At 41.0% G+C, this 24,228-nt stretch overlaps 1 protein-coding gene across 3 annotated transcripts in view; it reads right to left on the minus strand.

Moving 5' to 3' along the window:
- Positions 1-24,228, minus strand: part of col14a1a (collagen, type XIV, alpha 1a) — a 132,600-nt gene that overhangs the window by 46,672 nt on the left and 61,700 nt on the right. For all 3 annotated transcript variants that reach the window (XM_070965931.1, XM_070965929.1, XM_070965930.1), the window contains exons 24-33: positions 20,577-20,723; positions 18,981-19,055; positions 16,370-16,509; positions 13,650-13,773; positions 7,010-7,153; positions 6,545-6,709; positions 6,301-6,339; positions 6,032-6,170; positions 2,281-2,423; positions 1,044-1,153 (exon numbers count right to left, since the gene is read on the minus strand). In XM_070965931.1, coding sequence (XP_070822032.1) covers positions 1,044-1,153; positions 2,281-2,423; positions 6,032-6,170; positions 6,301-6,339; positions 6,545-6,709; positions 7,010-7,153; positions 13,650-13,773; positions 16,370-16,509; positions 18,981-19,055; positions 20,577-20,723 — 1,226 coding nt within the window. The remainder of the gene's footprint in view (positions 1-1,043; positions 1,154-2,280; positions 2,424-6,031; positions 6,171-6,300; positions 6,340-6,544; positions 6,710-7,009; positions 7,154-13,649; positions 13,774-16,369; positions 16,510-18,980; positions 19,056-20,576; positions 20,724-24,228) is intronic.

Raw genomic sequence — 24,228 nt, forward strand, 5'->3', positions numbered from 1 at the left:
CAGTCTGACTAATTTGATACAACATCATTTACATAAAAATATTTGGCGAGAATCCCAGTGATTGAGGGAAATACGAAATGTCTTTGTCAGAGAATCATTCGGGAGGACAAACTAATATTGTCTCTGCTGGTCCCGCAGGCAACAGTAAGAGCAACAAAATCATGGAAACTACAACAACGACCACAGTTTTTTGCCTTTTATAATGATGTTTATACAGTATGTTTGCAGATGGACCAGTTGAAACCTGCTGCTAAACTACATTTATGTGGCACTGATTGCAGGTTTGGTAAAATGGCTATGGGATTATTAATTCAGCTACTGATTTTTTAAATTATTTAGTCTGTGAATGTCAAAAACAATGACAAGTTCACTGTAACTTCATCATAGGAGACCACACAGAGGTCTAGTGATGAAATCTCCAGTCACTCCCACTCTGTGCACTCCACTGCTTTAAAAAAAATAACACGGGTGTAGAAACAGCAGCGGTGAGTGGGAGGCACAGACAGAAGAGGGAGGAGGGCTATCATCACCTGCACACACACTCACCAAAGCAGTGTTGACAGGTCAAGAGAAAAAAAAAAAGTCCAGTCCAAGAGCCACTGCAAAACCATCCAATGGGCTCCACAACTTAAAAATACATCATCAGCATCAAAATAGTCAATTTTCCTTATTTCTCTCTCTTTCTCAGCGGTTTGCCACAAAGCCTCCCCTCCCTCTGTCCCCTTCTACTCTGCAGAGTTTCAAAGCAGCAGATCTGAATATTTATCTGAAAAACTACCACCTAAAACTGTAATGACAGTTTCTCAGTGAGGAGCTGCTATGTAATGCAAACCGGCGTTGAGGTGGTTCCAGTTCTAATGGACTTTAACAACCCAGTAAAACAGACCGGATGTGAACACATACTGCGGATTGATTTCTAATGGCTTAAATGTTCTGACCAGCAGCTCAAAGCTCTGATCATAATGATGGGAAACAGAGGCGAGCACGTCAGGATGAACCTGTATTTTAACCTTTTTCTCAGCTCACATACATCAAAGACTCACCTTGTGGAAGCTGCCATGGAAGATTTTTTTTATGTCATTTCCTTCAAAGGTGACGGTCTGGAAGTCTCCTTTGTAGTCATTGTTGAAAAACGTCAAGGTCTTTCCAGAGTCTGTGGGGGAACACAGTTGGTGAAGGAGGATACAAACTTGTCTTGTACACACTATTGTCTCTGTCTCCTGCTATTGGACTCCAATAAAGATCTCATTTGCAACAACAGTGAACTATACAGGTTCATCAATATTAGGAGCGAACAACAAACAACAATCAATTAAGATTAATTTTACTATTATATAAGTATAAACTTAATCAGATGTCATTTTGACTAATATATACATTAAATCCCTGTCCCTTTGATATCATTCTGTATGAAGCTCCATATTGAAAAGTCGGTCACCAAGCACAGGACTATAGAAGGCAACATTAAAATGCCCTCACCATTATTCTAATAATATATGAGATTTGAGTGCCATGACGGTGAAAACTAAGATCTGAGATTGTCACACTGTTATTACTTGAATCTGTGTAAGATAAAATAAGAGAAGCAGAGAAATGACTGCTTCTGGATCAGCGGACAGAGATTTCCATCTTTTCTGTTGATTCCCAAAAAGACTGGTGGAGGTGTTTATGTTGTTTTATGATTAAATTTCAAGTAAGTAGGCTTCCTCCAGCTACTCCTGAAGATCCCAAGATCATCCAGGTCAGCTGGTAATATGATCTCTACGGCAGGTCGGGGGTCGGCCCTGGATCTCCTCCAAGTCGGCGGTGTCCAAAACACCAATGAAGGTTGATGCCTGGGGTGAGTTTTCCTGGGGTGCAGTATTTCTGACATCACTAAACTTGAAACACAAACACTGCAGGACGATCAATCAATCATCATTATCACCATGCCGTCTGCTCTGGCTTTAAAAATAATGGCTTCATATCGAATTGTGGGAAATAAGGGAGGTCTTCCACCAACAAGGCGCTCAGCAATCTCTGCACAAGGTAAGATGGGAACTGTGCTCGTTTAAACGCACATCATGTTGGATCAAAAACACAGTTGTACCCCAGCCGTAATTAGTGATTTCTCTCCTGCCTCACTTCTAAAATCTGCTGAGTCTTGAGCTCTCACTGATTATTTGAATGGGACTGTGGGAGCTGCTGCACACGTGCTGTTTGCAGTCGTCAAACTCTGATGTGTCACGATGGAGGCGACGCAAAGAAAAGTTAGAGAAGCAGAAACTGATTCAAACTTACTGTCGAGAATCAGTCCCACCAGTGGCTCGTTGTCCTTGTTGAGGATTTCCCACAATGCAAAGGGCTCCTGCGGGGTCTCAGGAAGTAGGCGGAGCATCATAGAAATGGTGTAGTCAGAGGGTAAACCTTCAGGGTGGAGGTACCTGGTACGCACATGAAAGAAGAGGAAAACACACACACACACACACACACACACACACACACACACACACACACACACACACACACACACACACACACACACACACACACACACACACACACACACACACACACACACACAGTGAGCTTATCCGCGCCCTCAAGGCATGTATCCACTAGGTGTCTTTTTCAAAGTGCCACTGTCTCTTTTCAGCTTTTGCGAGTGCTTTTCGAGTGCTCTCGGCTGCCTGAGACTGTCTTTGAGTACCAGCTTCTTTTTGATCACAGAGCCTACCCGTTTTTTGGATAGCTGCCTTCGAGCACCTCAGGTTCAAATTATCTCAGCTTCAACTTTTCTGAGAGCTCGTCAATGTCACTTTTCACAAACTGAACAATCACAGAAAAGGAAGCTACAGTTAAAGCTGGTTGGTGGTAAAAAATAAAATAAAATGAAAAAAAAAAAAAGCTCCAACATGACAACATCAGAGACAGAGAGGCATAATGGGAGCACATTTGAAGCCACTGAATGCTCCTGTTAAGTCTCTGAATGCACGAGTTTTAGACTTGAATATGTCCCTGTGGTATAGTACTAGGTAAAGTGTAACGCTTCAAACCTGTGCCTGCAAACATTTCAGAGAAATTGTCATTTGTTTTCAGCATGTCTTAATGCAGTAAAGCCTCTTAATTACAACCCAGATTCCAAATAAGTTGGGACTCTGTGTAAAACTTAAATAAAAAACAGAATGCAATCACCTGAAAATTAACTTTGTTTATCAACATATGGGTTTACAAAGTGTCCCTGAACCCATGCAGTAACATCCTTTATACAATCGTGTGTTCATAAAGTGGTGAACCTCGCTCCATCCTTGCTTGTGAATGACTGAGCCTTTCCAGGATGCTCCTTTCATAACCAATCATGATACTGTCACCTGTTACCAATGAGCCTATTTACCTGTGGAATGTTCCAAACAGGTGTTTTTGGAGCATTCCACAACTTTCCCAGTCTTTAGTTACTCCTGTCCCAACTTGTCTGAAACATGTTGTGGCATCACATTCAGAATAAGCAAATATTTAGAAAAAATAATGAGGATGATGAGGTAAAACATTCAATATATATTGTCTTTGTACTGTTTTCAGTATATGTGAAAAATGACCTCATTCTGTTTTATGAATGTTTTACACAGCATCCCAACTTCTTTGGAATTGGGGTTGTACTAGTGATCATGGTCTAAATCTGCAGTTTGAAACCCGAAGACATGCACTGGACACTTTTAATGTTTTGACAGTTAATTCATTACAGATTTGGCATGGTCTAATCAAACCAGATACTATAATAGTTCCTAAAAGCATCCTGCTTGAATATGACTGATGTCACACAGCAAGGCCAGATTTAGCTCGCATGTTCTGGTACGCTCTAAACTCACAAGGTTCTGGGCTATGTTTGGAACCCTGGCTGAAACACTGGTTTACTGGTTTATAACATAAAGCTGAGACAGCAATCTTTGGGGTACCAGGTAATGAGATATCTCTGACAAACAGTAAAAAAGATGTTGCTTTTCCCTCCCTCATAGCCAGGAGACGGATCCCTTTGGAAATCTGCAAAAGCAGTCATTCCCAAATGGTGAGATGCTGTGACAACCATACATTATTATTGCAATATACTGTACAACTCATGGTAAAACCTCAGCCTTGTCTCTGGAGTCTGTATAGGGAAGAGGAATAATCTGGTGGGTGTGTGAATTTCCCAGTTGGAGAGTAAAACCAAGAGCCAACATCTGTGTTGTCTTTCTTGTTTTCAGTTACAGGATTGGAACTGAACTATTTCAGGGTCGTGGGGAAAACACACACACAAATAGTACAAAAACTTTGAAAACCACTGTGCTAAAGCATTGTTTATTTCAGTGACTTAATGTTCTTTGTCTGGATAAGAGTTGAGGTGGCTATGGACTGTATTTGCCCACTGCTATGCTGGTCTCCAATGAAAATAATTAGGAAAAAGTGTCCTGTGTGAGTTATGAAAACTTGGAATTCAGTTTATTGGTTTCTGTTCAGCTTGGACAAGTTGAATTATTGATACGGATTATTGCTTTATAGAAATAACTTGCAGACTCTGTTCCACAGGGAAACTACAATGCATTACATGTGGGCTGCTGATATGCGCAGCAAGTGTTGATTAGTGAACATAACTACAGTATGTGTTTTGTGTATACTGTAGACCCCACCATGTTGATTATTCATTTTTAAAACATTTTGCAAACATTTATAATTTTTCTTTGAGGCCCTAAGAGAGAACAACCTGAAAATGTCAATTTTCTCTTTGTGTTAATTCACAGAAAGAATTGCAGGGATTAGTGGAAACTGTATGTTTAATACATTGCTGCAATAATCTGCTTCTGCTCAGTGCTTTCAGCAAATTTCTCAGAAAATCCACAGTTAGTCAAAACTGCATTCTCTGTATTTTTTTTTTTAACACTTTCTGTAAGTACTTATATGAATTCATCAGAAATGTGCACCATCTGTTGTGAGTTAACATCATTCTAACGCTAATGGGCTCAACAATCTTCAAAATCACTGTGTGTGGATGTCAGCATCGGGGTCAAGTAAAACAGAAGTCAGGTGTTAGGAGTGGGATTTGCACCCTTGTCTCCTAAAAGATAACCCAAACAAATGTCAGCTTTCATCTCAGTTCACAAATGCTTTGCTATCAGCCAGACAGTTGGGTCATTTTCATTGGCAGCTCTGTTAAATAGTTCAAGCACCCTGTGTGAGCTGTTGGCTGACAATTCAAAGTCTTCTGCTGTTTGTGTCCCACTGACAGTCACCACTCCCAATGTCCAGGAGAGGAAGGGAGAGTCACTCAGCAAGCAAACAAAGATGGATAAACAGTGGAGTAGGATGGAAACAACTAGGAAACGGAAGAAATTTCCAGTTAAATGGGAGTGAGCTGGATTCAACAGCATGTGCTGTATTTAAAAAAGAAATACGATGACTGAGTGCTTTTTGTTACGTGTATGGATTAATTCATACACACCTTAGTGATGCTCTTTCCTCAGAGGAACATTTTAACATGCAGATATTTTTTATTATATTTGCGATTTATTAATTAATGTGTCTGTCGTGATGAATCTTTTGTGAGACTGAATCAACCTCAATCAAATCAATGCCTCTGTATTAGTAATTTGTTCTCTTGTGTGTCTTGTGAAGGAGATCTCGACCTCAACGGCACTTGAACAAATGAATCAGTCGCTGAATAAACTGTCACGTCCGCCTCCGCCTGCTGTCTAAGCCAATATAGTCAGACACATAATACAGGTTGATGTGTATTCATGGCCAAGCTGTCAGGCAACGCCTACTGTTAGAATTGGTTAACAGGTTGCATTTATGAGAAAAACAGATGAATGACAACGGCTGCATTGCGTGTTCGGCTATAACAGAACACAAGTGATGCAGGTAGGAGGTTTAATCAGGCACAGTAACCCTGCCAATCCAACTCATTATCAGATGACAGGTATGATGCACAGTTTTTTTTCCTTGCTTTTGCAAACACAAGTCACTTTATCACACACTGTAAGCTGTGTGTTCTCCTAAGTGCAGACATGTTCTTACTCACTTGGTGGGCTGTGACACCAGGGCGTCACGGTGTAATCTGTAACAGGGGAAGCTGTTGAATGAACCAGGCTCCAGGGAAACTCCAGGTATGGTGCTGTACTCCTTCTCTATTAGGCCAAACTTCTCCATCATACGGAAACCTGCAAGAGACAAATGATCACTACCTTCATCTTCATCACGATCAACATCCTTGCCATCAGCATCACTATCTGTCTATGCAGTTTGATACAGCTGTGTGACTGTCTGTATGCATTCATTTGCGGCTCTTACCTGCCATTGTGTTACCACTCATCAAAACAGATGGACAAGCTGAAAGAGAGAAAAGAGTCAATTAGTTCATCCTTAGTATCTTTTCTTTACTCGCTCTCTCTGTTTCTCCACAAACAAGAGCCCTTTCTGCACCTTCTTTCTGCCTCTTTCGCTCCGCCTGCATCCCGGTCTGACTTTTCTGAACTCTCCCCCCTCCCGGTCTTTTACCCTCTCTCTGTTTTAAACATAAGGTGGTGTTACTCACTCGCAGTGGCAGCCTCACAGACAAAAGTAATGAGCTGCTCTTCTATTTTCTTCACAGCATCCAAATCATCCACAAAGAAGACGTGTCTGTCGCTGGGCTTACTGGCGATATTCACCAGCTCCCCATAGTCTGCGTCCGCAAAGCCAATGGCAAAGATGATGTAGCCTGGAAATGGAGTTTAACAAGACAATTCATCACAAGTTTTAAAGGCGATGGAAAGGATTAAGTAGAGTAATGTCACACATTGTTGGAGTTACAGGTTAAGTCGGATATAACAGTAAAGTGTGGTGTACCGGACATAAAGCATCCAAGAAAGGAAAGAAGGATCTGTCCTTCATCTTGCCAGCAGTGTGCCGACAAGCCCAACTTACCTCATCAGTGTCAGTGAATACACGCTCAATAAATTATGCTGTTCAGAACTTTAGGAAAGACTTTATTTCTGTCTTTGGTCTAGAAAATACCGACCATCCATCTGCATCTCCTTGGATACTTTGTTGACATCATCTTGCGACCGTCCATCAGTGAGAACAACCAGGACCTTAGGAACGCCCCTTCTAGCTCCAGCCTCTGGGGTGAAAATAGACTCTTTCACATGTTTGATGGCCCGACCTTGCGGAAGACAAAAAGACACCATTTGATTTAACAAACACACCAGTATGTCTGGATGTTTTAGCCAATATACCCATTTACACAACCTGTTCTTTAAAGCCATAGATAACCATAGAGTTTTTTTCTACCTTCCACTGCATAAATGAAGCATAGCATTAGCTCAAGCAAAGCAACGCTTGAACTTGTATTATCTAATTGGTATCATCTGTTTCCAACATACTTCACAATACCTGGTTTATTCACAGCTGAGCGGCTTAACATATTCATGCAGGTGCACAGCAGGGACATTAAAACCTGACACTTATCACTGCTCGTCTGCTGAATACGCTCATGCAAATATCATTTGCTGATGCAGCTCATTACGCGATGTTTTGTATAGTTGATTTAACTAATATTTAATGTTTATTCGTGTTTGAGGCAGAATTAGCTTTCTCAGCAGAATCCTGCTCAGATTCTTTGCGAGCTCCCTCAAACAGCAAGCATTTTCTGTCAACTCCAACTGAACTTCAGCAACAGCAGCGGAGAAAAAGATGTTTACTTTGATTCGCAGTGAAATGAATGTTAACCAATTATGGCTGCCAATAAAAAAAGAAACAGCACAGCATACATGGGAACATGGCCAGCAGTGATATAATATACATTGATATATTCTGAGTAAAAAGGCTTAAAACACAAAACCACTAGTATGATCCTCTAGCTCTAGCACGGATGTGAACGACCTTTGCCTTAATTTTAATGTACTTGCTTATTTGAAAAGCACATATCTTTATTCTTCCACTGACCCATAGCTATTACATGACAACAAGTGACATGTCACAATCCACTCTGTCAAAAAGTAAAAATTAAATGAATATGTTTTGGAAGAATGCTATTAAGTGTTTATCAGAGATGTTTAATGTCAAGATCCCTTTGAATGTTAAACTATGTCTACTTGGAATATATCTGAAGGACTTTAAGCAGAATTCAAGACCAAACTTCTGGACTTTGGACTTCTTCAAGCTCGGAGTGCTATCGCATTATGTTCGCATTATGTTCGCATTATGTTCGCATTATGTTCGCATTATCACATTCCATCACCGAAAATGTGGATAAAAGAGCTCTCGAGTAGTGTTGGACTGGAGAGACTGACATATATTGTCAAGGGCAAACAGAAGGACTTTGTTCAGCTCTGGGAACCATACATGGCTGTCATCAGGGATATAAACATGGACCTTTTTCTAAAATGAAACTGTGGAAATCAACACTCTGTTAATTTATTTTGTCTACTTGTCATCTAGTTTTGGTATGGTCAGATGGTGTGGGTAAGTGTGTGTATGTGGGATGGATGTGCGTTCATGTTACTGGTTCATAAAAAATGACAAAAACATATTGTGAAAAAAAATAAATAAATAAATGAACTTCTGACAGTGTGCAGGTCACCTGCTAATGGGCTTAATCAGTCAATCAAATCTGTCTAGACAGCTCTGAAAGGTTTCAAGACCGCCCACAACAGGGCAACCAAGGTGGTTTCACTGCACACGTGTCAGTGCCTTTAAGAATGCCTTTTGTATCATCATGCTTCACGTACCTCAAAAATACTGACGGTTTGTTCAAATAAAACTCAAGGAAGTCTCATCATCAGCAAGGTGAAATCAGAAGCACTATGCTCAACTATTCTGTATTTGCATTATATTTCTATTGATCTATCCACTGAGGGGTGAAGTGAGCTTGATGAATGTTAAAATTTGAAGGATTGTTATTGTTATTTACAGGCAAAAAACAAAGTACAAGGTATAGTCATTTAAAAAAGAGTAGAATCTGACCTGCCATAGGCAACAATGTGTGTGCAAGCCCCCGATCATCCCCACACAGAGACAGGTAGTCTGTATTTAATGCCAATTTTTCCATACTGTCCATCATGATTTGCATTAACACTTCATAAATCTCATCCACTATCTCCTCCTGACCTTTTCAGAATTAAATGGACAATTGCTGCCATTAATCCTCTTAACTCTCTCTGTCCTTTAATACTTTCTCCTCTCACTCCTCCAGTGTTTTCAAGAGTGCGTCTGAGATATTAAGAGTGATGCTGAGACTCTGGAAACTTTGCAAAAAAAGAAGAAGCAGTAAATGGTCCTTTAAGTTGGCCAAACAAGTGAAGAGTGTGTGGTATAAATGGATCTATATGTGTACGGTGTCTCTGTCTGCCAATTTCTGACCAAACAAAAACCCTCAGACCACATCCCCATCTCCTCCTCCCATTTTTATTATTTTTTTTCTTTACTCTGAGCTGTCAGTGATGACAAATGAAAGAGTGCTTGGCCTGTAAAGTGTTGTGTTGTCAGATATCTGCCAGTGATACATCTGTTTCTACACTGTCCTCTGATCACACCGAGCAAGACTGGAATTACAGCAGCTAGCCAGGCATGAAGGGAGACACAGGAGAGAGCAGAAAGAGGAGGGGGGTCGAGTAAGAGGAGGGGCCAGGCGGGCGGGTGGTAGAAGACGACAGGGGAGTGCAGGTAACAGGCCAGTGAGATGGGGGAGAGGGAAAGGGAAGAAGCGGAGGGGGCGGATGTGCAAAAGAATGTGACGAAAAAAGGAAAACAAAACAGAAACATGTCAGTGGATGTTGGGTTCAAAAACCCATCGCTAATCAGTGATCCATCACTTAGTGTGCATGAAGAAATGCATGTCAGTTTGGATTTGTCCCCCTGTCTGGCAACAGTTTACCAGTTTTCTTGCCATGACTTCCAAAGGGAAACAATGAGACTGCTAGAAAAATCATCTCGCCTGTTCAAGCAGCCAAAGCCCTGGTGAAATATAATGAAGTAGGAGACTTTGTCCCTGTTCTGAGGCGGCAGGTGAAATCTAAAGAGATTGTAACACTGTCTTTAGGCTATTATGAACAGCAAGAGCTATAAAATCCTCTAATCTTTGAAAAGTTACAGTGAGTTTTTTTTTTAATTGCATAATCACATGCATTATTGAAGACGTACAATGGATTTTGAATGGGTTGACTAACTATAAAAGCCAGTGAAACTCATTCACAGGCCATTCATACATTCATTCCAGAGCTCATTAAAGGCCCATAAACCTTGAAAATTGAGTAAGGGGATCACATGACTGCATTACTACAGCTACAGAAGTCAGACTGGCTTTTAAAGTAAAATAATAGAAAAAGGCCAATCACATCTTGACTAATGTGTGAATATGCTACTGTACAATTAAGGATTAAAAGTAACACTACACACTGGAAGTCAGTCATCTCCACACACACACTTTTATTCACAATGGCTAAATCTGAATATACAGCACAATCCGAGCAAGGGATTAGCACAATTATTCATGTAGAGCATGAAAATCAATCTCATAAAACACACACACATTCATAGATATATATATACACACGACAGTATATGTACAGGGATAAAGACTATTATAGCTGCAGCCACATTAAATCAGTCATTCACCAAGCCAATCAGAAGCTCACTAATACCTTAATGAATAAATGCATAGTGAAAAGCCAAATCCCAGAATACCAGCTTCAACACCCTGAGTCCTCAACACGCTCTTCCCTCACACTCATATGAGAGGGTACAGATGATGGGAAACATACAGAAAAGGCTTGTGACCAGAAACAAGCTCAGAAAGGTCAATAAGTAGCTGTTCCCCCTCCTTGAGCCTCCACAGTGCCATTGAGCAAAGTGCTCATGCTCCTGCAGCTACAGTAGTAGCACTCTGCTGCCAACAGAGTGAGGGTTAGTGGGCAGCTTCCAGGTGTGATAATGTGAGCAAATGTGACGCAGTTTACTTGCTAAAATACACAGGTTTAAGTAAAATCTATCAGAACTGCTGAACATGGTTAAGAAACTGGTGGAAAAATCCTCCTGGAACTGACACAAGCTTTTTATCTTTATGTGGATCAATGCATCGTTTTAAGTACCATCGAAGATGCATTTTCAGTGTGTTTGCTTGACCAAAGGGTTATAGGACAGAGGATATAAAGTGAGCTAGCTATTTACAGTAAAAACATGAAAACAGCATTAATGCTTTGAGGTTTCTTGTTGGCTATCACTTGTATCCACACAGATATCTGCCAGAGGCTCAGGGTTAAAGAGGGAGAGAGCTACAGTCTTTTCTTTGAGGGCTTTGGGGGATTTAGACACAGCGAGGGGCCCTGATGGGGTCTCTGAGGAGAAGTTGAGGTTTAAGAATGAAAAAAAGGGAATAAGGTTTGGAGAGCAAAAAGTCAGATCTATCTGTAAATGGACCAGAGGAGTCACATGTAAGTAAGGGGGTTTAGGCACAATCTCCAGTTTACAGCTCAGTCTATGAGCATTTGTACAGAACAGGGAGTACTGTAAGCAGGTATCAGTGAAAGGCACTGACTTCTACATAAACAAATAATATATATTTGATTATTTATGGTAATAAATATGTAAAATAAAAGTAACTATCACATAAACGAAAACATAATCCAAGAATATAAATATACAATAAGCTGTGTGGGTTTCTCTGGTGGATATAAGAACAGCCTGAAGAATAGGCATTATGTTTGAGCCACTGAAGAAGATTAATTCTACGCTGAGGTACTGTTTGTGTGCATGTGTGTGGGTGAGAGACAAAGAGATGAGGGGAGAGGGAGGCAGAGACACCGGGAGTCTGTGAGCATTAGCCTAACCTTGCGAGAGCTCCCTGCCTCCTCTTTCTCTTTGTGTGGGGAAGATGAAATTTCATGGTTTATTTTCTGTTCTGCTGTAGACCCCCCCCCCCCCCCCCCCCAAACCACACACAGAGCCCTGTCAGCTAAATTGCCACCTGTTTCCACCTATTAAACTATAAGACCGTCAGTAGCTGTAGGTCTGTAAGAGGCATAGGGAAATGGGAAAAAGAAAGAAGGACAAAGGAGACCATTTAGGAGAGAAGGAGGGATGAGGAAGAAGAAGAAGACAGTATTGCAACAGCTGGGGAGAAGTTGAACATGTTGAAGGAAAGTAAAGGAATGAAAGGAAAATGAATTTGGATGGAAAACAGGGGAGGAACGCTCAGAAGAAGAGAGGAAGCTCTACAGTAAACCAGAGGAGGTAAAGTGAGGGAGGAGAGCACAGCGAGGGGTGGGCAAGAGAGCAGAGTAGATGGAGGGGAGGAAAGACCAGTTAAGATGGGGGAGGAAGGGATAAGTGTGGAGGTGACTGTGCCACCAGCCCTGGAGCTGATCGGAAAGCTCAAGGACACAATTACACTGAGCAGACACTGAGCCATGAAAGTCCTCTTTACAACCCGTTCTACCTGTAAAGCTACATTAACGCACCAACGCTGATATTCATCTTGTGTGTATCTGCACAGCAGGATGCTTCCACATCAACGTTACAACAGAATTCACAATCCCAAACTGCTTGTAATGTATCCTCCCAGTAGTATGAGATAGTTTCAACAAGTGCAATGAAACAGATACTCCAAATTTTACAACATGCTTATTAAGACAGTTCTGGAGAGTTGAGGTTTAAAGCTCTTTCTTGACCTAAAATAAACAGCAGCTGACAAAACAGTTTCCCCACATGGTCCACTAGCAGCTGACCTGGAGTTTATATTGTCTCATATCAACTTCCTCAACGAGTGGAGTTTTCCCAGTTGTTAAGGAATTGTAGGTGTAAACATTTCGCACAAATGGTCAAAAGTTGCAGATCAGCTACTGATGGACCTTGTGCCGAGATTTTGGGGTGAATTTTGTCAAATGCATTTAAGAATGTTAAGAATGAGCTTTAAAACTCAAGCCAACATGGATGAGAAGCCCATAAAGTACCCAAAAAAAAATCTATGATACCATACAATACAATACAATGGGTGACCTCTATGTGCTGAAGAAGACAGTGTGATACGATCAAAGGTTCCAGAGCAGCAAGTAATGGAGCAAGATTGTTTTTTCCAACAGGTTAGTACATTTTCACTAAGGTGTTAAAGGAGCAATATGTCATAACTTTAGTTAAAAAATGAACTAAAATTATCAACAGAAAGTGATGAACAACAATTCCGATGTTGCGTCAAGTGTGTCTATGTACTGTCTTGTCGAGATATCCACTGAACTTCGCATTGCCCCCCATTAGTCAATGAGTAGAACAGTAAATGCAACAATGGCTAAAGTTCTAGGTAAGCGACTATTATCACCACCACCACCACCACCCACTCTCCACAAGAAACCATGTCTGACGGCAAAGAATTTGACTTAACTGAGGCGATGCTTTCCACAGCTGGAGACAGTTCTTGGCAAGTAAAGGGATAAAGTTTGATGCTGAACTCGCAACACTTCTAGTTGGTTAACAGCTGTTAACGTTGGATATTTAGAGAAAGCTTATAAACGTGGCTAATTGTTTAATGTTAGTGACAGTGTTAATATATATATGCTAAGGGACCTCAGGCCTATGGGAGAGACTGTGCATTTCCTTGTTCCCTACAATAGCTGTGGACACCCCAACGTTCAATTAGTAAGTTAATCTTACTAATACACTGTTCAGACCTGTCTTGGTGTTTCCTCCTTTGTATCTGATCTTCTGAATAGCTTCCAGCAGCGCTTCCTTGTTGCCATGGGAACTCAGCTGGAATTCTGTCCGAGCATCATCGCTGAACTGAGCGATGGCCACCTGTAGAGAGGCGGGGACAGGCAGACAGAGAGATAAGTGAAAAGAGTTCAAATGAAATGTCAGCTAAAATTAGACAAAGTTGAATTCCCATCATCTGAATTCCTGGTGTTTTAAACTTGACTTAAAGAAACACTTCACACAAATATCAGGCACCATCTGCACACACTCACCTCAGTCACAATACCGCTGACATTTGTGTGTTTGTGTAGGGTTGTTTTTTCTTCCTCCAAAATGAAGCTAAATTAGTCAAGCAGCTCGTGTGACCATTATGTGAGTGTATTGAAGCCAAATGTCTGCGGTTAAGGTTCAGAACTTTAACACTTACCTCATTATCACCTACAATTTCTGCATCTATTCTGAACAGCGACAACAGTATCAAACAGATGCTGCCTTTGTCTGCTGTAGGAAATACTGTAATTATCCAAATTGGTGTGCTTAAACAACCCCACGGAGTGAGTACTGTACGAGCTGAACAGTACATGACTCATAAAAAGACACAATGTGACATTTTTATGCTTTAATATTAACTTTCAACGGGTGAAAGCAGTAACAGGTCACAGATTTGACCATTTATCAACTGGTCAACTGCTGGTGGTCTTAATAATTTTCCAACTGAGCACATGAGGTAAAAGTTCATGATGTCAAACTGGAATATTACAGCCTTATTTTTTGCAAGTCTCTGGGTGAAAATTCACCAAAATATATCTATCCAAACTCCCAAATCAGAGCTATAATCAATCTAATTGGCTTACTCTAAGAGGGGTGAACAACTATCATTACCTCCAGACTGCTAATGGTGCTGTTGTTGGCTCAGGGCGGCCTACGATTACCAGCCAACTCTCTCTTTAGTGTACAGCCAACTCTCTCACATTACAGCCAGTGTTTTGCTCTCAGTAGCCTACTGCCAAGGGGTTATGGGGCACAGTGAAGGTAGCAAACTGCTTAACAGCAGAGAGTACACAAATGAAAGAAAAAGGTTTAGCAAGCACCTCTACAGTGTGACAAATGAACCTGCTGAGCTCTGCTGACATAGTGGGGGGTCCATGCAGGCAGGAAGCACAAAGAAATTAGCTCACGACAGACAACGACTGCCCCAACTTAGAGCCTGACATTCACTGCAGTGACATGATTCAAAGTGTTGCTCATGGTGGATTTTCTACTAAGAATCAAGTTGATAGTGTATTAGTCTACACTTGAACCATCTGATCCAGCTTTTAATGTATCTAGGCTTAGACCACCATCCCTGCCAGAAAAGTAATGTTTTTTGGCACGAAACACAGTGGCAGCAAATGAGCAGAGTTAATCGAGTGCTGCTCAGCAACTGAAAAAAAAAAGTCTTTAGAAAGTAAAGATTCATTAGGGGTTTTAAAGTCACTCCTCACTTTCCTAAACTTTTCTATGCACACAAGGCTGTGGCCATGCTGATTTGTCACGGGACAGCCAAAGAAAATTGTTTGAAATCCCGGCCCACCATCAATTAACGCCAACAGCGGCAGCCTTCTTCAAACAACAAACAAGCCAAGCCCACGTGGGTCAAAAGGGCAAAGAGTGAGCTTGGACTGTTAAAGATTCATTGTTTGGTCAAATGTCTGTCATTTCCATTATTTTCACATCTGTCTGAAATGGAACAATGGGAGTGAAACAAAGAGAGGACGGAAGGAGGAGCGAGCAGGTTACAGAAAACAAGAGTCAGCAATGACGTTAAATCACTGTACCACATCCTGTCTCTTTTATGCCATTATCTACTCAATCAAAGCCTCTTTCTCTTTTGCAGAGTAGTGGAAGATGAAACAGGTAGCAGTATATAAAAGATAGGGGGCAAAGGATGAGGTAATTGGCTGGAGTGAACGAGTTGGGGGGCAATGGGTTGTTGGATATATGTGAATTTCATTGTATATTTGTCACTGTGCTGTGCTTGCAAAACACCACGACTAGACAGATTGCAAACCCCTGTCTGCAGAATCTGCGGGGGTATGTAATAATTCTTTTCTTAAGGAGCAGGGGGGCGGGGGACATCCCACAAAAACATATTTGAAAATAATTTTCACAACATTTTCGCTGCTGTGAATGGGTTCTTTGCCCACGGATTACACTGTGATATGTAATTCCTTTGTTTCATCATTTTTATGGTTTTCAGTGTGGCTACTTCTGGCTCGATCCCCAGCATCTGCTTTACATTCAATCTCCCATGAGCACGCATTTTTCAGAAGGAAAATGCTTTAACAAAGAGAATAAATTACAGAGCAAGCGAACAAAAATTAAAAGCCTTAGGCACGTTTGTATTTCTGCTGGTTAACTTATGATACTGTACAAGCTGGATATACAGCAATTTTCACCCGACACAGACATTTAGACTAGACATAGGAACCACTAGCAGTCATAAATGTGAACACCAGCACTCCAAGGAGACTCACTGCAGCATTATTCAGACCTAGATGCTCAAGACTGAATTCTCTAGATTCAGAAATCTTTCCCCCCTCAGTCCAAGCATACCAGTAAAACCTGTTCACTGCTGTTCTATTCTATTCTTCCTTTGCGATCAGACATTCTCCCTGAGGTAAAATGACACGGATGTGGGTGCAGCCACATGACTGACCTGGGTGCCGTCTGGTCCGATCAGATCCAACGACCCCATGGTGCTGTAGAGGAAACGTGTGATCTTCATGAAGTTGTCGTCTCCGATGGACCAGGAACCATCAACCAGGAAGGCCAGGTCAGCCTTGGCCTCCTTACACACTAGACGGACAGACAGAGAGGGACAAGAGGGATTTAGTCGGCACATCATTCTGTCTCTGCACTTAGAAAAGTAATTTAATACTGAATCAAGGTTAGCGGAGGACAAAGCACAACGTGAATGTTAACTGGCTGCCTAATATATTCAGACTCAAGAGTAAATATGCATAGTATGAAGCACTGCAAATATACATCTACTGCAGAAGGGTAAATATTCACAGGCTGCGTCCTCAGATTAATTTTCACACTGTAGAGTCTATAAGATCAAAGGTATACTGCACACTCTCCAACTTTAAAACTGTTTTTTCTAAACAAAAAAAAAAGGGCTACTTCCATTGGGTTTGTGTATATTCTTCTCCTTCCATAAGCTGCTCATTCATAGTCCTGGTCCAGCAGTGACTTTCTTTTCCCTCTTCTTTTATTCTTCTCAGGTTTCTCAATGACTCCCAGTAGCCTTATCTGTGCTGCTGTTAAGTTGTTTTGTGGTTTTAGCAAGTTTTCAAACTGCAGTTCTACGCTAAATTCCAAACCTCATTCATGACGATGTCAGCCTCCATAAAAGCTGCAGAAAAACCTGCGCAGTAACTGCGCTGCTTATGAGGAAAAGTGGCTGTAATCCTGAAAAGCAAAATACTCAAATCCACTGACTCTATTGGTGTTCATGCTTTTCTTAAGAGACACACTTCACATTGGAGCTCTCACACTTGTCAGAAATGTCAAGTTAAAGGTCAGCGAGAGAAAGTTTTGATGACAAGGCTTTATGAGACTGATTCTGATAAAAGCTGTGATAAGACTTTTTCTCTCTCTCTCTCTCTCTGTTATTGGTTATTGTCTTGAACACACCACTCATCACCATCATTTTCTGTCTATGTTGGCTTTTATACTGCACATCTTTTCCTCACTTTCCCCTTTCTCTCTCTCTCTCTCTGTCTCAACTCCCCCTCTGCTTTGTGTCTGCAGCCCTATCTCTGCCTGTTTATGCATCCTGCCCATCACCTTGCTTCATTCATTCCTCTTGTTGTTTTCTCTCTCTCCTTGACTTGCAGACACACATGCACCTTTGCCTTCTCTTTCCCGTCTTTGTGGTCCTGTCCTGAGTAAAGGTTGCCTGTCATTACAGATGGAGGCATCGGCCTGACAAAGGTCAGAAACTTAGACAGAGATGCCCACAGATGGGCTCAGCAGGTGTGTCGGTTCATGTCTGTGTAGACTGCGGTGCTCTTTTACCTGAACCCATCAGACAGCAACGGAGGAGGACCGTCAGAGTGGGAGGCAAAGGGTCGGACTGTGACCTTGTACCCCTTTGTTCCTAATCTTTCTGATCTTTCAGGCCATTTGAAAAAATCCTCTCAAGTGAGAATGGTCTTATTACTGTTGCAGCTTGAACTGAAAGGTGTAAGAGTACAGAGTAATCCTTAGGCTCTAAGTTGTTATGATTAAGGGTCGAATTTGCTATTTTAGTTTGTAGTTGATTTACACAACATTTATAAGAAAAAACAGGTTAAAGGGAAAATCTAGAACATTATAGCTTCCTTGAGATTTAGGAAGTTATAAAGAGTCAATCACAGGTGCACCCTGTATGTTGGAGCCAGTTTGTGATTGGTAGTTGAGCTGAGCCTAATAAGCTAATAAACCAGGATTAGAGTAGCGTTTCTTTATTTTGGCTGTGGCCCACAGTAGACTGTGTATAGTTCACACAATGAAGCCATTGTGGAATATAGTAAATGTATTGTAGACTTCCTTTCTACTTACCTTAAATCCCAACACACACCCACACCCACACACACACACACACAAATCCCAAAATTTCCTTCCAGTTCACTGTTGATGTTTGAGAACTGAACACAGCTCCCACTTGTGTGAAGAATGACATAACAATGTTACTCTATTAAAAGTAAACCATGTACTTTTTCATTTCCTGTTTCAGAATCATGTCAGAGCAGTGTGAGCAGCAGCTTGTCCTGGCAAGCATGCCGTTAATCATTGTTTTAAATGTAAAACTGCTGCTCCGCACACACGGTTTCATTTTCCTATATAAAAATGTCTCAATCAGATTGTTTTGGCCCGTGATCAAAATCCCATAATCCATAATCACAATTGAAAGAACGTATCTGCAGATACAAACAATACAATTTTATACACCTTTCCAGTGCATCAAAGCTAATAAGTGCAATCAAATTTCACTTTTACTCAAAAGAAGCTGTTATTACCGTCTCATAAAACGCTGACATTGCAAACATTGCATGTATCTCTTACTGTACATTGTGCATAATGTCTGTTTATGACAGCAGGTGTAAACTGAGTATAATGGTTTCCTGCATGGCTTTGTATAATTTTAACTAAAAATGCATAAACCTTGATGTCCGGTGACTTCAGTTACCATAAAAAGTAATCAGAGCGCTGTGAAGATTAACTACATTACTAGAGGAATAATATGAGTGTGTGTGTGTTCTTGTGTTCGGCATCTTGCTCACCTTCTTTAGCAGGTGGGATGGTGGGTGGGGGCTCAGTGGTTGGAGGCTCTGTTGGAGCTTGAGTGGGTGCTGGCACTGGACACACACAGAGACACAAACACACACAAAGGGAAACAAGACAAGGTCATTGATCATGATGGCAGTGACGAGTGGCACCGTCATCGGGTTTATCTGCCAACCACACACACTCGCACGTGCGTGCACACACACACACGATCAATAAGCCGGTACAATCAGAGAAAGCAGAAGCCTGTCTCTATTAAGCAGAAAGTTTCCTAATCCTCTTCCTTGCTCCGACAGCTGAGTTCTGGACCTTTACACAGAAAAGATTTCGAGTTTAATCTGTATTTACAAACTATGTGCACATGAGCAATCCAACTGCTGTTTTGCTGTGTATCTTTCTTTCCATCACTGAGTCGCAGCATTCAGACTTTATCTTTCTACTTTCTTTCTACATCCCTCTTCCCTTCCTTAAGTTGGAGACAGCAAAAATACTATTTTCATCAGTCTCGCATCAGTCTGACCAGAGGTTGTTTTTAGGGTCAAAACAGCCCCAGGTTAAGATATGCATCAGTGCCAAGCCAATTACTTGGCAGAAAGTCTGTCAAACCGGAGTGCAGATAGTAAATCATCCTGGAAACATGGGTGACTGCTCCCCATACTTCATGAAAGAAGATAAAATGATCTCAGCAAATCTCAGCTTCCACACTAACTCAATGGCAACAGAAGGGATTATTGGTAAATAATGTGCATGATTCAGTCATGAACTTGGCTTCTTCAGCTTCTTCTGTGTTGGTCTGAGATAGTGGCAGATGCTCTTCAATGAGATCATGGAGTTCAGCAGTTGTTCATGTCAGAGACCACCTCTTTGTAACTGTTGATGTCATTCTGTCTGTTTTCTATCTTTACTGTCCCTCTCCCCTCCTAAAAATATCATGACAGAATCAATGTATCTAAGGAGAGTGTTTGAAAGTTACAAAGTAAATTTACAAGTACTGCAATTTATATACTTCTATTCCACTACATTTTAGAGGGAAATACTGTACTTTTTACTCCATTACATGTGTGTGACAGGCATAGCTACTTTGCTGATCTGATAAATAAAAGGTGTGATTATCTTACAAGACATAATGTGTTATTACAGAATAAACTAGTCTGAGAATCTGTGTGTGTGTCTGTGTGTGTGTGCATGTGTGAATCTGAGACCATATCTATCTATCTATAAGCCTGGTTGTGAGCTGAGCCCCCCTGGTCCCTGGAGCTGTACACTTCACCTGAGCTCCTAAGCTGACCAATGAACTGCAACAGCCTCTATCTTCTTCTCAGACAGAGAGAAAGGGGAGGTAAAAGAGAGAGAGAGAGAGAGAGAGAGAGAGAGAGAGAGAGAATGAAAGGAAGAAAGGAGTGAGTTGACAGAGGACAAGTAAAAAGTGTGTGTGCAAAAACAGGCATAAAAGGGTGTGAGTTAAACATGTTCATGACAAATAAAATGGGAAATAAATGGGATGAAACTCAAAGAAGTCGGAGTGCAAAGCTTTACACATGAGAATACGATCACACATGAATATACAAGATAAAAAAACATTTGCAACATACGCGTCATGTCAGTGATGGAGACAGAAGGTCCCTCCATTTCCTGCATCTGGGTGTGAACGCTGATCTGGTATTGGCTGCTGGGAGTGAGGTCATAGAAGCACTGTCGTGAGGCACCACCTCCAAGGCTCACTTCCTGCTTCTGACCATCTGCAAGTGAACGACAAAACAAAAAAATGACTTATGATGACTGATGACGATGAGCTTTATTGGAGCTGTCAGGTAGCAAAGTGCCTTGCCCAAAGGCACATTAAAGGTTAGCTGCTGAAGCACAGAAGCAGCACCACGTAATGCACCTGCACAGTCACACCCAAGTCAAGATCTTGTATCTATAACATGTAAAAATGATTTAACATTACCAATATGAACAAAAGCAATATTAATGCTTTACTTCACGGTAACAGATGCTCGTATTTAGGGAAAATATTATCCTTTTAGCTCACCTTGGTGAAGCCAAGCTTACTGAGCCTGAAAGTAAGGTAACTAGACAATTCTGCATCATTATATCCACAGAAAAATGACACTGCAAGCACTTCAATTTAGTGTTTATTTTGAAAAGCTGCAGAGGGAAAGCGCCACAGGACAAAAACATGAATGAGAATTTATGTTGGCAGTCAAGAAAAGGGACAAACTGGAACCTGGAAGTGCACATGCACATGCACTAATAGCTGCCATTTGTCACTTTCATTAGTCTAATACAATTTCCGAAAGTGTCTCTCATCTCAGAGTGACAAATTAGCTCCTCCTCTGCACAGGAAACAGCCATAGATAATAAAGCTTAGGGAAACAGCTGTCACAGAGAGGCTGCACTTTTCCATCTGAGAAAGTGTGTAAGCAGCGCGGTTGGCTCTGCGTGGATTAAACCAAATCTCTTAACTCCAACTAGAATATCCAGTGGCTGCTCGGGCAGGAGGGAGGGGCAGGGGGAGATAAACAACAAAGTATGGGCGGGAAGGACGATGGAAGAGAGACATCTTCCCTCTTCTTTTTGCTGTTTCCTGGTAGTAAAAGGTGTACTCAGTTCACTTACTGTGCATGTGGCTTTATTCATGTCTCTAATCTCTAACCTCCAACCATCTACTGGAACCCTTTCGCGAACATCCATTAAACGCTACTTTCAATTCAGGTGTGGCACTGTCACTTCCTCAATGCTGCCTGAGTGGAACAGGGTCATTTTCAATCTCATTACTCACACCTGTGTTTCTTCTGCTATGACAAGTCAAACGTTGTCCAGTAAGTTTACACAGACAAAAGCAAAAGAGATATCAACGAACAGCTTTGAATACCATTAATGGAATAAATCACTTAAATTAATTTATCAAATATTGTTTTCTCAGGCTCATGTCAGTAGTATTCACACTTGAGACAGAAGATGATTATCTTAGCAGCACTGTAAGCAGTGGGAAATAGCTAGACTGGCTACATCCAAAAGGCAAATAGAGCGAGAACATCTACCTCTAAATTTTACGTATTAACTTTTTATAGGGAGTAAAGTGCTATAACTATTTCATGGCTGGCTGCAAATACTTCCTGGAGTAAGCCAAGTTAATTGACTCTTCCCTGTCCCTGCTTTATATCTTATGTTAGCTTAAAGACATAAGGGTGGTATCGATCATCCTATCTGACTCTTGGCATGAAACTTATATTTAAACTGTTCCAACTTAAACTGGGGACAACAGGAGGATTAAAACAAAGCTCTTTCACTGAGAGATGGCCTGAAGTTGGTTATTTTATCCACAGTTTGTACGACTTTCAGACATGCACATGAATAAGCACATGGCATGACTATTTATTAAGCTGCAATATGCAATGTTTTCTTCAGAGCTGTCAGTCACATCACCTCCTGCTGCACCAACACAGTGGTCAAAGTGAAATTAATGACCACAATTCATGCCACAGAGCTGTGACCAGCCCATTTCAATCCATGAAAACGCAGGTTTTGACATCAACGTAGAGCCAAGACTTACATCCTGTATTGACATGCAACCATGCATCTTTTCTCATTATCATCTCAGCGGTATTTGTGGGAGAGAAAACCCATCACCACTGCATCTGACCTTTTAGCACATGCTGACATTTAAAAAGTAAACTTAGACGAGGTTTTCTCATGGGCAGATTAATAATAAAAGCATGAGCAGAAATCCAGGTGTCAATAGGTTCATCTACCAAGTAAAACCTCACTTTGTTGGAGACAACCAGGAATCTACATATTTGCTATAGGCAATTGCATAATACAAACAAACAAAGCTGAAAAGAAAAATATCTCTATGTCTTTGAAAACGATCAAGACTGCTGTCACTGTTTCAGCCGTCGTTTTTACTGTAGACTGCACATGAACCGGTGCTGAACAGCCGTCTGAGGACAAATACAAATAAAACTAGAATTTCAAGTTGTTCGCTGTGAGTGGACCAGCTCCAAAATACTCTCCGGTCAACAGTACAAATTGTACAGTGGTTTTATTAAGGTTTTTACATTTCAAACACTGGGAAAGTAAAGAGCTTTCGATAGATTTTTCTCCTTTTGCGGACTGATTTGATTAATATAGATTTTTGTAGATATTTCTGATAATTTCTTTCTTTCTCTTTTTTTCCCTCCTTCTTTTCCTCCTCTGTCTTCCTTTCATGAGCTTGGTGAGCTGTGCATTAACCGCTTCTTAAGGTCATACCCGGTCTCTATTCGTTTTATTTCTGATGTGACGACATGAGAACTTCTCAAAGCGGCTCCCTCCCACGTTGTTTATTGGAGAGATAGCGCACATATCACATCTCCCGTCCTTTCTGCAAACCGAGATTTATGAATATCCTTTACAAAGTAAACCACTTCCATGTGAAAATGACAGAAAAATATAACACTTATTTCCTCAGAGGCTCATATCAATATGAATCCAGATGATTGTAAAAGGTATATGTAACCAACACACACGTAACCATCACACACACACACGCTGAGACAGTCCTGAGCTGACCTGTCTTTGTGTTCATAATGAGCAGAGGACACATTTTCACAAGGACAGACCATAAATCTATAAAGAAATATATTCAGAATTTGGAGTTCAATTCAGCCACCTCACCAAATATCACAACTCTAGTAAAACTTCTGATTTATTAGCTGAACTGAATTCCAGTCACTTTGCTGGCAAAAGCCTCATTTCTCACGATGTGGAACGCTGAAACATGTTGGGATGACTGAAGGTGCACACCGACATGTTGGTGAGGACAGCTAACTGTAGACTCTGTGTCTAATGCTGGTTTTCCAAAAACTGAGTCTGGAGATGTTTAGTTTTTTTAAATTGCAGTCACAATGTGCTATTCAGACCACATTTTCAGCATCACACTTAGTTTAAATTCAGCGCAGATAAGTCAATCAAGAATGAGATGTTTGTCTGGTGTCAAAAGCAAAACTAATGAAAGCACTAAATCAAGAAAGAGCTCACTTTTTCACCACCTTTGAGGTGAAAGAAGGAGGTGAGGACACACACATAGACAGAGAGAAATATATACACACCGTCATACACTCTAAGGTTTAATCCTGGGAAAACAGGATTCCTGGGAATACCCATCCAAACAAGTTTCCATTTCCCAAGAAATAAAATACCAGGTAATGTGTTTCTTCTTCTTCTTTTTTTATAATTCCAATATATATTCAATTTTATATT

The sequence above is a fragment of the Chaetodon trifascialis genome, chromosome 7, assembly GCF_039877785.1.
Source record: "Chaetodon trifascialis isolate fChaTrf1 chromosome 7, fChaTrf1.hap1, whole genome shotgun sequence".
In the NCBI taxonomy this organism is placed as follows: Eukaryota; Metazoa; Chordata; class Actinopteri; order Chaetodontiformes; family Chaetodontidae; genus Chaetodon; species Chaetodon trifascialis.